Source organism: Dryobates pubescens, chromosome 4, assembly GCF_014839835.1.
Source record: "Dryobates pubescens isolate bDryPub1 chromosome 4, bDryPub1.pri, whole genome shotgun sequence".
NCBI lineage: Eukaryota > Metazoa > Chordata > Aves > Piciformes > Picidae > Dryobates > Dryobates pubescens.
In genome coordinates this window covers 12,034,408-12,049,066 of record NC_071615.1, presented here as the reverse complement: position 1 = coordinate 12,049,066, position 14,659 = coordinate 12,034,408, and the positions used below count along the sequence as shown (strand labels likewise).

The 14,659-nt window shown below is 37.2% G+C and overlaps 1 protein-coding gene across 1 annotated transcript in view; it reads right to left on the bottom strand.

Annotated features, from left to right (window-relative positions):
* The window catches only part of SNX29 (sorting nexin 29), a 93,136-nt gene that overhangs the window by 28,919 nt on the left and 49,558 nt on the right, over positions 1-14,659 (bottom strand). Inside the window, exon 20 of the mRNA XM_054180725.1 lies at positions 8,338-8,478. Within this exon, the coding sequence (XP_054036700.1) occupies positions 8,338-8,478 (141 nt within the window). The remainder of the gene's footprint in view (positions 1-8,337; positions 8,479-14,659) is intronic.

Sequence of the window (14,659 nt, the reverse complement as noted above, 5' to 3'; positions counted from 1 at the left end):
AAAATGCACTGCATCTGACGTTCTAACCATTATTTATCATTTAATAACTAACTTCCTATTGTTAGTACTGAAGGAAAAGGGAAAAACAAATCAAACAACAGAACAACTCAGGACTCAATCCAGATCAATTAAAATAAAAGGAAATAGAGCTTTAGAACTTCAGTAAGAGCTGTAACAGCCTCTGATAGTACACAATGAATCTTACCCTAAGTAAAGACAACATCACATTCATTCAAAGATGAAGGTGCAAATGAAGAAATAAACTCAGGTTATTCCAGTGTAGCCTAATATTTTTCACCATCTTGGTCACTCAGTCTTAGCAAAATTATATCCTTTTTCTTCTGTTTACAAGATACCAAATCATTAATCTCAAAATGAAGATGGAAAGGAGAAGCTGAAATGGAAGCTAACTAACCATTCAATTGCTGAGGCAAGTATTAATTTCTACAGGCTAATTGACATCTTTGGAAAGGCCACAATAAAATATGTCTTGAACACACCTGACATTCAGTAACTATCACCATCAGGGAACAGTTTTACAGAGGCACAGCTTCCAACACTCAATATACCAAACACTACTGTATTATACAAAACCAATTTTGAAATTAATGAACCTACACAATGTTAAATTTTCCATCCCACTTCTACTGCCAGTTTCTGTATGGCAGAATCAGCTAGTGCTATGCAACAGAATAAGGGCATACTACACATGAAACTGCCCACTGTAATAGTCTGTAAATTTCTACACTTACTGTTCAGTGGAACAAACCGGAATTAAGAGAATAAAATACAGAGAAGGAATCAAGGCACTGTCATGCCTTGAAATGAAATCTTTCTTTAAAGGGGAATTTACTATAAAATGGGAATTATTGCTGTGTGTTTCTCTACTAAAATGGATGATGCATTTCCATCATTTCAGTGATACCACAAAGTAATACTTTTACACAATTTAAAACAGGCATTACTGAAAACCATCCAGCAGATGACGTGCTAAGGGCGCACTGTGGGCTTGTCAATGCCCTCAATCTAGCAAAAAAAATTATGTGGATAATTACAACATTTTCATTATCACTTCTAATTTTTTGAGACTTCAGGCACTTCATCTCCTGCAGTAGCACGTAGTGTTGCTTGGCTGTTCAGTAAAGAAATGGCAGCTCAGCAGCTGTGCCAACCTTTTCAGGTCACCAGAAGAGCTACAAGATCAGTCTATGGCTCACAAATGCTAATTTTTGAAAAAAGTCTTGCCTTTTCTTTTGAGTAAGAGGGTAGCATTATAGCTACTAAGGTTTATACTAATACTAAGGTTTTGTCTGTGCTTTCTTAGAGTACAATGTTGTTGTATAGCATCCTCCAATCAAGTCCAGCACCAATGTACTAACACATACATCAAAGTGTGTAGCACCTAGGCCCAATCAGAACACACAATCTCATTTTGATAAATTCTTCACTCACAGAATAAATCTCAAACTATGTCTTGTACTTCTCTAAATTGGCTGAGGCATAGACAGAATCCTGGAACCTAGTATATTCCCTAAGATACCTGGCATTTTCAAGCTAGCAGTATCATCTACCCAAAAGGCTAAACTTTCTCAAACCTCTCTCAACAGCTTCAAAGAAATTCTGAGAATAAAACTAAAACTGATCTCTTTTCAGTGTTGTGTTTAATGCCCATGTTAGAAACAGAGCTCAATTTTCAATGTTATGCTAACAAAATAAGTGTCATCTACACAGTTCATAATTTAAAGACATAAATGCCAATCATATGTCAATTTGCCAACTGGTCAGGAATCAAATGCAGGAATCAAAAAGTATCAGCAGAGAACTGCAGCCTATAGAGAGACCCCTAGAGCTCGTCTTTTGCTTGGCTATTTAACAGGGAATTTTTTTCTCCCCAGACCAAGTATAATCAGTCTACTTAATGTTTTTATTCAGGAGATTCTGGGAAACAATTCATTAAATTGAGAAGCAGTTTTTCAGTAGCCTATATTACAGCAATAACCATCAAAAATATTAGTTAAAATGTGTCTCAGTTCAGTGCTTCCCCCAACACTGCAGTTTTCTTTCTTACCAGGTTTGCAAAATACCCTAAAGAGCAATAAAAACAGACTGTAAATCTAACCCAACAAACTCCAGCCTTTACAAATGTGACACACACAGAGCTCACAGTGTACAAGCTTATACATATATGTATACATATATGCTTCCCTAAAAAAAAAATTTTCAAAAACCAGAAAACACTGAACCCATAGCAAAGAGCCAAACTCACAAACAGGTTAACAAAGACCTACAATTTCTCTTCTAACCCCTCAGCAAGTGAAAGCCATTGCTGTCAAAAACCCCTTTAAAGTTCAGTAATGACAGTTTCTCTACTACATTTCAGTAAATATTTTCCCTTCCCAAGAAAATCCTTCAAGTAGAACTTAGGCCACTTCTCTCTTTTTGGCTAGTTTCAGCAAGTCAGGAGAGGGGATGCTAAGAGAATACAGATGGGTGCAGACTGCCACAGAATTGCTGAGAGGATGGTTATGGGAAGACACAGAATAGCCCAGGTACCACTCTCCTAGCTAAGCTTGTTCTGGACAGATCTGGCTAACATTACAGCAGTCTTATGTAGTCTGCTGAGACACACCAACATCTAAGACATCTAAAGGAGATACAACAATTCTGTTTTCTAAAATAAAAACTGACTGAATGAGGAATATCAGTATCAAGTGCCTGTTATTTATAGTGCTTTCATATAAAGGTACTTCACATAGGACAATGAAGAAAATCAGCTCTTTCATGCAGGAAGCATCTTCAGTGTTTCACATGATCTCAAGTATTCAATATTTAGTTCTTGCCAGGTTTTAGACTGAACATGTTGAGTACAATCAATGGCCAAACATTCCTGGAGAGCAAGTAAGGTTAGAATTTGCCAATATCACTGACACAGACAGTGGGATCGAGGCACCCTCCACAAGCCTGCAGATGATGCCAAGGTGTGTGGTGTAGTTAACAAGCTGGAGAGAAAGCATGCCAGCCAGAGGAACCTGGACAAGTTCAAGAAGTGGGCCCTCATAAACCTTGATTCACCGAGGCCAAGTGCAAGGTCCTGCACATGGGCTGGGGCAGACCCCAGTATCAAGCACAGGCTGAGGGATGACAGGATGCAAAGCAGTCCTGCAGAGGACTTGGTGATACTGGTGGATGAAAAGTTGGACATGAGCTAGCTATGTGCACTCACAGCTCAAAAGGCCAACCATATTCTATGCTGCCTCAAAAGAAGCATTGCAGTAGGTGGAGTGAGGCAATTTTGTCCCTCTGCTCTGGTGAGACCTCATCTGCAGCCCTGTGTCCAACTGGAGTCCCCCAGTACATGAAAGATGTGGACCTGTTGGAATGGGTGATGGCTGGAGCACCTCTGCTATGAAGTCTTTGTAGCAGGGCCTGTTGTGATAGGCCAAAGGGTGATGGGTTTAAACTAAGAGGAAATATTTAGACTAGATACAAAGAAGAATTTGTTTACAGTGAGGGTGGTGAAATACTGGCACAAGCTGCCTAGAGAGGTGGGAGATGCCCCATCCATGGCAACAGATTGGATGGGGATCTGAGTGACCTGATCTATCTAGTTAAAGATCTTTCTGCTCACTGCAGGGGGTTTGGACAAGATGATCTTTAAACACCCCTTCCAGCAATATGTTGGGGGGGGAATCAACTATATTGATAGGTGCAGGAAAGGCAGAAGAATGTGAATAAAACTTAAATTTCAGAGAAAGGAGATTTTAGTTTTACTTCTGTAATCAGGTGTCCCTGCTAAGATATCTCTGAAAGGGATCCAAGTAACTTGGCAATTTAGCATCACTATCACAATAAGAAATAAAGTTAGAAAATTATTTTTGTATTTTCCTTTTATACTGGGAGACTACTAGAATACCTAAATGACGCATGAGTTGTTATAAAACTGCAATATTTTTATCTAGCAGTTGTCCAAGCAGCATGTAAATTACATGACTTTCTTTTTTTTCCCCCCCTTAATGTCATGATGTAAAGCAACACCATCTGAGCTGTTTCTACGGGCTCTAGCTTCAATATTTTTTTGGTGATAAATTCCTTTTCTTAACCGCAAGATTGCAAGACAGCAAAAATAAAAACACCTTGACAGGCAAAATTTTGTTTTGTAGACCCTGTATAGTCTGGGTTGCTTCTTCCTAAACTTCACCACCCATTAACATCAACTTTTTGATAACTTGTAAAGAAAGAGACTCAATTCACTATTTTCACCAAAAAAATCACACTTGGGCACCAAAGGAACACTTTCATTCAGTGAGACATTCTGAAAGAGATGGAGAAGTAGGAGTTGGTGAACAGTTGCCTTTTAAATTAAACCACTGAAAATGTGATACTGCTCTGCACTGTGCTGGCTTTAACCTTCATGCTGAGTTTCAGGTAACTCAAGACATTTCATACCACAGAACTTGAAGATGAAGTGTTTGCTGAAAAGTATTTGTCATATAAAAGCCAACCATTTCCTACTGACTTATTTCTCTTCTCTTAGATAGCAATATGACAAAAAAAAATGGAAATGAAGAACTGAATGCTCTTTTTCAAGTGCTGTATGCATAAAACATCAACTGCAGTCTTTTCCAGTAGAAAACCCAGAGGATCAGGATTCAAAATCTGAAATACTCTGTAGTTGCTCTTAGTGTGCAGGCAATAGTGTCACAGTGTCAGAAAAGAGGCATGCTATGACTAGCAATCTTAGTAAGTATGCCAAGTGTGAAATTATTTACTATTTTCTATTTGTATTATTTTATATCTGTGTAGAACTTAGGTGACCTATTTGCAAAATAGTGTATGAAAATAACTCAATAAACTAGTTAAGTACTAGTAAAGACAATCGAGTATAGAATTAAAACATCTATATTGCATCATCCAAAATCACAGAATTGTTTCAGTTGGAAAAGACCTCTAAGATCATTGAGTCCAACTGTCAACCTAAGATCCCCATGGCCATTAAACCATGTCCTGAAGTGACATGTCCACATATTTCCTAACCAAAGCATACTTCCAATTTTTAACATAGAATTTAAGGATTTATATTTCCAAAGCTTTTCTCCTTTAATAATGTATTCCAATTCTGAAACATCAGAGTCATAATTTTCTACTAATTCTACTTGAAGACATTGGTTATCAAAGCTTAGTACTAAGAAATATTATTTAGCCCACTGCCCCAAAGGAATTAGCCAGAAGTTTTGTTTTCTTCTCTGCTAAGTCATAGCTCCTTATAACAGTATGACTTTGACAAACTACTCTGATAAAAGGATAGTTTCTACAAGCCACTGCACCCGATAAGGTACAAAAGCACATATATCTGTACTTCTGACTTCTAAGCCTCCTTGACCTAAGCATGATGAAAAGCCTTGCAGCCTTTTCACTTGCTGCTTTCTCCAGAACTCAGAAGAGGGTTTCCATAAAAAAAACCCACCACACTTATTCCTCTCATGCTCCTTCTCCTTTTATCCCTTTCCAAGGGGAGTTTAGTACCTCCATCATCTGAAAAGAAGCTTTAAAAGGGTACTTTCCTCTGAAAAGACAAGTCCTGCTGGCCCAAAATGTAAGGAGATATAACATCAAGGGCATAATATGAAATCCTCAAGAGAAAAAATATTACAATTCTAATTTGAATGGGTTCAAATTACTTCACATATATAAACACAGACAACTCTTTACTTGATGAACAGTTAAACAAACATTATAATCAGAAAACACAATTTGCAAAAAAACCTTTACCTTTTGTATCTTTTAATCCTAAAAAAGCTATCCTGTAGACTGCCTTAAACTCTTCACTATCTTCAGCAACAGGCAAACAGACCAGACACTGATAAAAAATTGCAGCTAAGCCAGCAGGAAAAAAAATAAAATAGCCATCTCAGTGCAAAGGCAGGATTTCTACTGGCATGTATGGGTGAAGGGTAAAGTTGCTGGTGAGTAGATCACACAGGATTACAAGATACATTCCAGAAGCCACCTTCACATATGTCCTAAATGCTGTCTCAGATGTCATCATGCGTGTACATATCTATACATGTACGCACATACACAAAACCACACAACTTAGCCTGGTCACTGATATGTGAACTAAGATTTGGGCGCAAAACAAGCTATGGCTAGAGAAATGGCTTACGAACTTCAGAAGTTCCACAGGCTAAAAATGCTTCATCTCCTAAAAGTAAACTTATTTTAGATTTCTCTATTGTTCCTCCTATGCAGTTAAGAGTCACTGCAAAGTCACTCTCTTCTAATCTCAGAAAGTGCTGTGTATTCTTTCCATATAGGGTATCCAATGTTTTAAAGGAAAGCAAAGGATATCATGCAGTCAAGTCAGCATTCAGTGAAAAGCTACCTTATTCAATTTCTATACACTTGGACAATCACTGAATTCACATCTTCTGTGGAAGGAAAGAACCACTTCTATTTTGATATGTCCTCTATTGGGACAATACCCTTGCAAGAGGATACTTAATCAGATGTTTACTCAGTTACTAAGACCCATTCTGGACAGTGTGGAAGTAGCAACTGAGATTCTAAGGACACTGCAATATTTAAAAGGTTAGAATATTAAGTCCAGTAAATACTCCTACGTTATTGCTTAAACGTTAGTATGCAAGCAACGTTTTAAGTAGTGAAATGACAACATAGCACCAGCAAAGAATCAGAAGCTACCTGCAAGGGCTCATCTTAAATTTGAAAAATTAAGGTAGTGTTATTATGCAAAAGCATAGTGGAGTCCCTTTGCAATCAATATTAAGATCATATGAAGCTTCTCTTCATGAGCTTCACATTAACTCAGCACACTCTAGGTCACGGAACAAAACCAATCCTTTGGACATCAGGAACCTGAGAGGAAGGCAGCACTCACAAAGACTGTATTAATGGAAATATGAATTCTAAAGATCCAAAGTACCTTAAGGCCAATAAAAAGGCAAAACTTCAAGAAAACCATACTTTGAAATGTTAAGGTTTGGTACATATATATATATATATATGTACATATATCCTAATCTCCCTGATTTCTATTGCAGCAGGAAAATTGTGCATGCAAATTGATGGTTCTCCATTATTTTTTCTATGTTGCTCCCTACTAGTCAAGTTCCCCCCTCAGAGCTCCAATATATTGCATGGTAAAGTAGTGGATAGTATTTTAGAATTGCAACAGTGGTTCTAGATCGTGGAGTAGAACACGGTGTCCTCTTGTCTTGGAGATTAGTGCTGGTATTGAGAGGTATCAAGTGCAACAAAACTCTCTTTCAATGCCACTAGCATCTAGCATCTGAACATGAGGGAAAACTAACTTACTTTGAGGGTGACACTGCCTTGGAACAGGCTGCCCCACAGGGCTTGTGGAGTGTCCTCCCCTAGATATATTCAAAACCCATCTGGATGCAATTCTGAGCAACCTGCTCCAGGTGACACTGCTCTAGCACAGAGGTTGGACTAGATCTCTAGAGACCCTTCCCAACCCCTACCATTCTGTGACTTTATAATGTGCTGTAGAAATAAGCTTGTGTGATAACTGAAGTAAGCTCATGCAAATCTGCTGTGGAAAGCACTTTGAAAGCTATTTACAGTAGGCAGCCAGAGGTATAATCACTGGTCATTTCCAACTACATAACTGGCTTATGCCTCACTATGGGATTCTTTCAGGAGTGCAATGGATGGCACCCATTTCTTACTGTAAAGAACAGATACTTTTTCTGAGATCTGATATGACAGAAAGTGATTGTAGGTTTATACATGATTAAGGTAGAATTTTAGCCTAAAGCTAAAGCACTGAAAGGGTAAGTGATGCAAATTCTTTAATGAGTTGCTCAACTGATAATTTTCTATGCATCAATTGTGCAACCGAAGCTGTAATTCAATTACTATTTAAAGTAATTAAAGATGAAAGACTATTTTGGAAAAAAAAAAAATAAAAAAAGCTTAAAAGAAGGCTTTTGTAATTTATTGAAGTGGCTGATACTCCACCACTTCAAAAAAGAATTAGTTATGTAACAAAGAAGAAAATACATTGTTTCTATTACAAAATTTTCCACTAAAAATGAAATTTTAAATGCATCATCTTCTAATATATGAAAAACAAAACCAGGAAAGCTCTCAGAAGTACTTTCCTTTACTCTGACAGTAGGCAATGAACAACCACATTATGTCTGCACTTTATGCCCAGCAACAAGACCTACAGATTTTATTGATAATTTCCATATAAATTTTTATCATCACCTGTCTGGAAGCTGTAAAATGTATTAATGATAGTCACCTCTCTTTTCGTGAGTGTGGATACTGATACTTTGAGTTAAGTACCTTGTTTCCAATGGCCTTTTTTGGTGGAAAGTTAAAAGTCCTCACTTGTTGGTATTTATTCTGCAATTTATGATGCAAGCTTCTGAACTCCGCATATCTTCGATAAACATTCCATTCATCATCCTTTATCCTAACATAAACCTGCAAAACACAAATATGGAAGGAAATGATTTAAAGACAAACCATTGAACTAATGTATCTCTTTCACTCTTCAAAGCTTCATGGCTTAATATCTTCACATTCATGCTGCAATGGTACCTTAAGTTCCAGGATCACTTATCCATAGATACATCTCTGACTGTGTGCTATTGTACAGATCGTTTATCTTGTTCTCTCTCGTCCTCCCTCTCCTACTTTTATATTAATCAAGACAAACACAGTTTGCTCATTTTAACATGGCTCTGGGGCAACTCTGCTACCACTTGTTGTTAGCATTTATTCCAACATATTCTACCACCCAGCGACCAAAGGAAAAAAAATAATTTAATACCACTATAAAATTTATTTCTCTGTACTGAACATGGGTTTTTAACTTTGAAAATCAGCTTTGTAGCATCAGAAGTGCAAAACATTATTTCATGCAAAGCATGAAACTTAATTTACTTTCTAAAAAAAATTACACTGAAAAATAAACTAGAAATGTTATTGTTTGGAAAATAAAGAGAGTTCATTCTTTCTGCTTGTACAGGACGTTAAATGCAATTTAACACAGCTGTAGTTTTTGTGATTCTGTTTTTGTTTGCCACTTAATTATTTCATTAGCATATTACCAATTACATGCTAAGTACATTCTCTAGGAAAACTTCATGCAGAAGTGAAATATACTTACAGAAAGCTGAGATTTCACTCATTACTAGAGAATAACCCTTCCTCTACAGAAATGAACTCACTGTTTTAAAAGAACGTTGAAACGGCGCAAATCAGAAACTACAAAGCAAGCGTCAAGCCTCAAAGACACAGAGTGACCTATTCCATGGCTACTTCTGTAGAATTTGTAGCTGATTCATTCGCATGTGTGTGCTAATATTCTCAGTCATTTTGCACCACAAATTAAGCTGGAAGAGTGCTGATGCCACTGCACTGCCTTGCTTTTCCAACAAAAAAAATGGTAATTTAGTAAGTTGTAAGGCAATTATCAGAAGAAAGCTTATGCAAAAAAGTGGCACCAGCAACCATTCCACAAGGAGTGGGCAATAACAACTATATTTTTGTGAGTGCTAGAAAAAAAAATTAAATTTGGGGTTTGATGTGACCATTTCCAACACTGAGTTGTAGCTTTTCCTGATCACAGAAACATTAACATGGTCCTTCTCTAGATTCATCAAGTCCTCAGAAAAGAACCAAAAATTTCACTACATAATCATGGCATTTCAGAAGTCCAGTGCAGCCAAGTTAAATATCATCTCCCACAAATCAGCTTATGCAACCTTCCTTTGGTTTGGTCTTTTTAAAGAAGACCTCTTCTCTCTACAGACACCTAGTTTGTCAAATTTATAAGAGGATTCTGTCTTGAAGCAAAATACAATCTATCATGCAAATACTATGCAACTTCTGACAAACTGTAGTATTTCACTGTAGAAACTATTCATACATACTAATATCATCAGGTTCTATTGAATAACAAGACCATTTCTTTGTTACTAGTGTACTCCATCTTGTTTCACAATTATGACAAAACCCAAAAACTATCACTCCAAAATGATCACATCTAAGAATACAAGAGATTCAGGGTATTATGTGAGTTACATATCACAGAAAGTATCTGGTTGGAAGAGACCTCCAAGACCGTCCAGTCCAGTCTTCAATCCAGCACTGAAGAGTCAACAGTAGACCATGTCCCTAAGGGCCAGGTCCACATGCTGCTTGAACACCCCCAGGGTTGGTGACTCCACCACTGCCCTGGGCAGGTGATTCCAATATTGGATAAACCTTCCTGATATCCAGCCTGAAACTCCCCAGGACAGCTCGTAACCATTTCCCCTATTCCCATCACTTGTCATCAAGTTGAAGAGGCTGGCCCCCAACATGCATAGGTAAACAAAAATTCAACTAGTTTTGGTACCAAGAATTCAGGATAGGATGACTGTAACAGACTGCAAAAAGTATTCACATTTCTTTTTCATTTTGAAAATAAAGGCAGAATAAAGATAATAAACACCTACGAGACCATCTGTTTTAACAATTCAGTATACCTCTGAAGGAAAATTAAGGGAAACATGTAATGCAAGTATTTTGCATAATTACAATAAAACTGATTTAATGCAGCAAAACCTATATTAAATAGTCTTTACTCATCCAGCTCTAACCTCTCTCCCTGCCTATTCTCAGTTCACCCACCATATTGTTTAAAATTTTGTATATGCTCCCAAGATTCACATTTCAGCCTCACTATGAGGGACAGGGACGACAAAAAAGCTTAAACTATTTTTAACCACGTTATTTAATATGGAAATCCTAATTTAACTAAGAATTTATCTTTGCATATGTGGTTTAATGAATCATGCAGTTCAGCATTACCTGTTAAGCTCTAACCCACAGTTAACTAATTAAGGAATCCAGTACACTGTAATTTAAATTTTTAAGTACTGAAAAAACATAGCATAATTTCTTAGCTAAAACTGCCAAAGAATTTCTTCCTGTTTCTCTATCTACATAGATATTGATTTCTTTTAGACAGTAAGAAATTCAAATGCAACATTTGGAGCCCTGTGCATTATTGAATTTATTGGCAATCATATAATAGAGCATGAGAGGCATATTAGAGTTCACAGTGTAGTACACATTTAAAGCTGTATTATCTCGACAGGGAACACTATTCACAAGCCAAGGTATTTCAAGACACTTAATGCAAATTCAGTTGGGAAATCAAGGAAAGTAAATCCTGAATATAAAACTGTTACGGTAAATGTATTCTAATCTAGACCTCTAAGACATACAGTTCTCTTCATCAATCAAATACAGATCATACAACAGGAATAACAGAGAACAATTATCACAAAATCACATAGAATCGCCAAGGTTGGAAGAGACCTCAAAGATCATCAAGTCCAACGTGTCACCGCAGGCCTCATGACTAAACCATGGCACCAAGTGCCATGTCCAATCCCCTCTTGAACACCTCCAGGGATGGTGACTACCCTTCAGGTAGTTGTAGACAGCAATACGGTCTGAGCCCTGAGCTTCTTCTCCAGGCTAAACAATCCCAGCTCCCTCAGCCTCTCTTCACAGGGCTGTGCTCAAGGCCTCTCCCCAGCCTCGTTGCCCTTCTCTGGACACGTTCAAGTGTCTCAATGTCCTTCTTAAACTGTGGGCCCCAGAACTGGACACAGTACTCAAGGTGTGGCCTAACCAGTGCTGAGCACAGGGGCACAATGATTTCCCTGCTCCTGCTGGCCACACTATTCTTGAGGCATGTCAGGATGCCATTGGCCTTCTTGGCCACCTGGGCACATTTGGCATTTTAAAATTTTGTCTACAAACCAATCTTCTTGAGATGCATAGTTTGAAACTGTCTTAAAAATCATTAGGATTATTCTTATCACTTCCAATTTATCCATATTCATTCACGGTCTTTTAAGAGGAAAGCATTGAAATCTGTAGCTGCTGAATACAGTTTTGCACATGTTCATCCCAAATTATCATGCTGCACCCTACAGCAACACTAGTTTTCTACTACTGAAAATACCTTAACATATGACATATAAACACAGAACAGTATTTTAAGATCATGTTAAAGAAAGTTGGAAGCACTACTCTTAGGTTCATTCCCTGATCAACTTAAAACATTCACCACATTCTCTTTCAAATGCCCATGTTTTTCCTAACCTAATTAGGTAATTGTCAAAGAAATGCAAATATACAGACCAAAGAGAAAAAAAATTGCTAGAATGGTTATTTGATTATAGTCAAAAATTTGTGCTTTAATAAGTAACAACAGTCATGCCTGATTAGCATCTTCATCATTAATCTTATTTGTTTACTGCTCTGCAAACAAGGCAGATTTGCAAGTAGCCATTCAAATATTTATATCACTTTAAGAATCACAAAATCTTGGTTTCATTATCATAAGTGTCAGCCACTGGTAATTATAGCAATAAAAGGCATGACTAATGGCATTTGCTGCACACTTCACAGGAAAGTGGAATTCATATGTGTACAGAAAATAAAAAGACAATCTACAGTTAAGAAATGTGATAAAATAGTATTATTGCCATAATCATCTTGCTTCACAGGCACTGAAGAAATTGCAACTAACCACCACCACCTAGAGGTAAAAATGTAAACACAGGAATTTTTTTTATTCTGATCTGGATCCTCTTTTTATCCCTGTGAATACACTAGAAAAGAGAATATTTTCTAATGGTAGGCTGACTGAGCAACATCTCCCTCACAAAAAAGTTTCACCAAAAAGATTGGCATCAAACTACACAGATCACAAATAGCAGCCATCACAAGGCAAGCAGTAAACAAGAGAAGACAGGATGTTTATAAGAGAAGAGCAGACTTTTGCCAGCATGACCCTAATTTCACAAAGCTGCCTAATATTTCAACTGTCTGCTTAAAGAACTAGGTTTTCTTAACTGTTACTTTGTGTAAAATATCTTAGTTTATTCCTATATGGCTAGGTCCTGTAATGCTTAATAACTAAGCAGTTTACCACTTACTAACAGCCATCACAAACTTGGAAGAGAGTAAAATCTTTGAAGCTTCAAAGTGGATAGCTGTAATTGTTCTAATGTTCTTGCCACGTTATCACAATCTAGTCTGAGCTCCTGTCACAGCCCAGATAATTTCATTCAGTAACATCTGATTAATCCTTATGATTTGTTGATTCATAAGAAGGACATCAACTGGTCATCTTAATTAATCTTTCCACTCAGGTGCAAAATTAATTATACTAGTAATCTGTCAGAATGAACACATAGCAAGACAGTAATCAAGATGTAAACCTGAAGCAAAACAAAGCTGAGCAAGTATGAAGAAAGGAGAAGGTTAGAATGCATTTGCTATGCACAAAAGATAAATAATAGTGGAAGGAAATAGATTTCCTCATCATACCTATTATTTCCATTTTAGGACTAAAATAGTCAACCTCAGCACATTACAAACATGGGCAACTCATCTTAATCCTATGCCACAACCTCTAAGATGCTTCCACTGTACTTTTATCACAAAGCATACTGATTTCAATGGTTCAGAAAATTCTCTGGTGAATTACAAAATGTATTTTAGCAAGTACACTTAAATATGAACAAAAACAAGAGTAATACTTATCCAGAAAAGCTGTGTATCTTCTGCAATACCATTATCCAGGGATCTCCTAAGAAAGGAAATCTTTGTGTCTGGATTTATTTTCCTTCAATTTAATTGGCCCAATTATTTTCTACACTCAAGTAAACCACCTAATTTAAGTGGATCTGCGCTAGCGGGGTGGGTGGACAAGATGATCTCCAGAGGTCCCTTCCAACCCCAATCAGTCTGTGAAACATTCAATATTCACAAGCTCTGTGGCAAGACGTGCTTTACCCCCATAATGTTGTGGAGAAAAACACCCTCACTTGTTTTAAAACTGCATGCTAAGAGTTTCAATAGATGCTCCAATTTGCATTCTGAAACAGTTAAAAATCTCTCCATGTCTTTCATGATTTGAAAGACTGCTATCATGTTCGCCTCTCAGCTGTCTTTGTTGCAGGCTAAGAATTTCTAATATGCTCTCCAAATGAAAAAGCTTCATTTTTCACCCACACTCTTTCCCATTCTGATACACTTCTTTAGAGACAACTTGAACTGCACACAGATAAGATAGAGATTATACACAGCATAAGAGTTTTCTGGTTTTCTATTACTTTCCTAATGATTTCAAACAATTTTGGGTTTAGATCTCCCTAAACCCTTCAAAAATTGTCCCACTATCTACTTCAAAATCTTCTGGTATCCAAGTCAGAAGCTATTTATCAGGCAGTTTTCAACCATTTTGCCCTTGAATTCCTGGTGAACTGCATGTGAAGATTTATCCTCTATTAGCTCAGTAAGATCTTCCACAATAGATAATCTGCTATTTCTCCACAATAATCCAGAACAGGAAACCCCCAGAACACCACCATGGTGAACACAGATGTTAAAACAGGCATTTTTCCATTACTATTTTATGTTCTGAGACCTTCCTCTTCAGCTTGAGTATTTCTGTCACTTTAGCAAGTGGCCTCTTCCTGGCATGTACAAAAAAACCCATTAGATTTCATGGTTTATGGAAGTTCTTAGAGACCTGTAACACTATTTTTACTTTTTTTTTTCCTCCAGAATGTGTACACTTCCCTGTTTT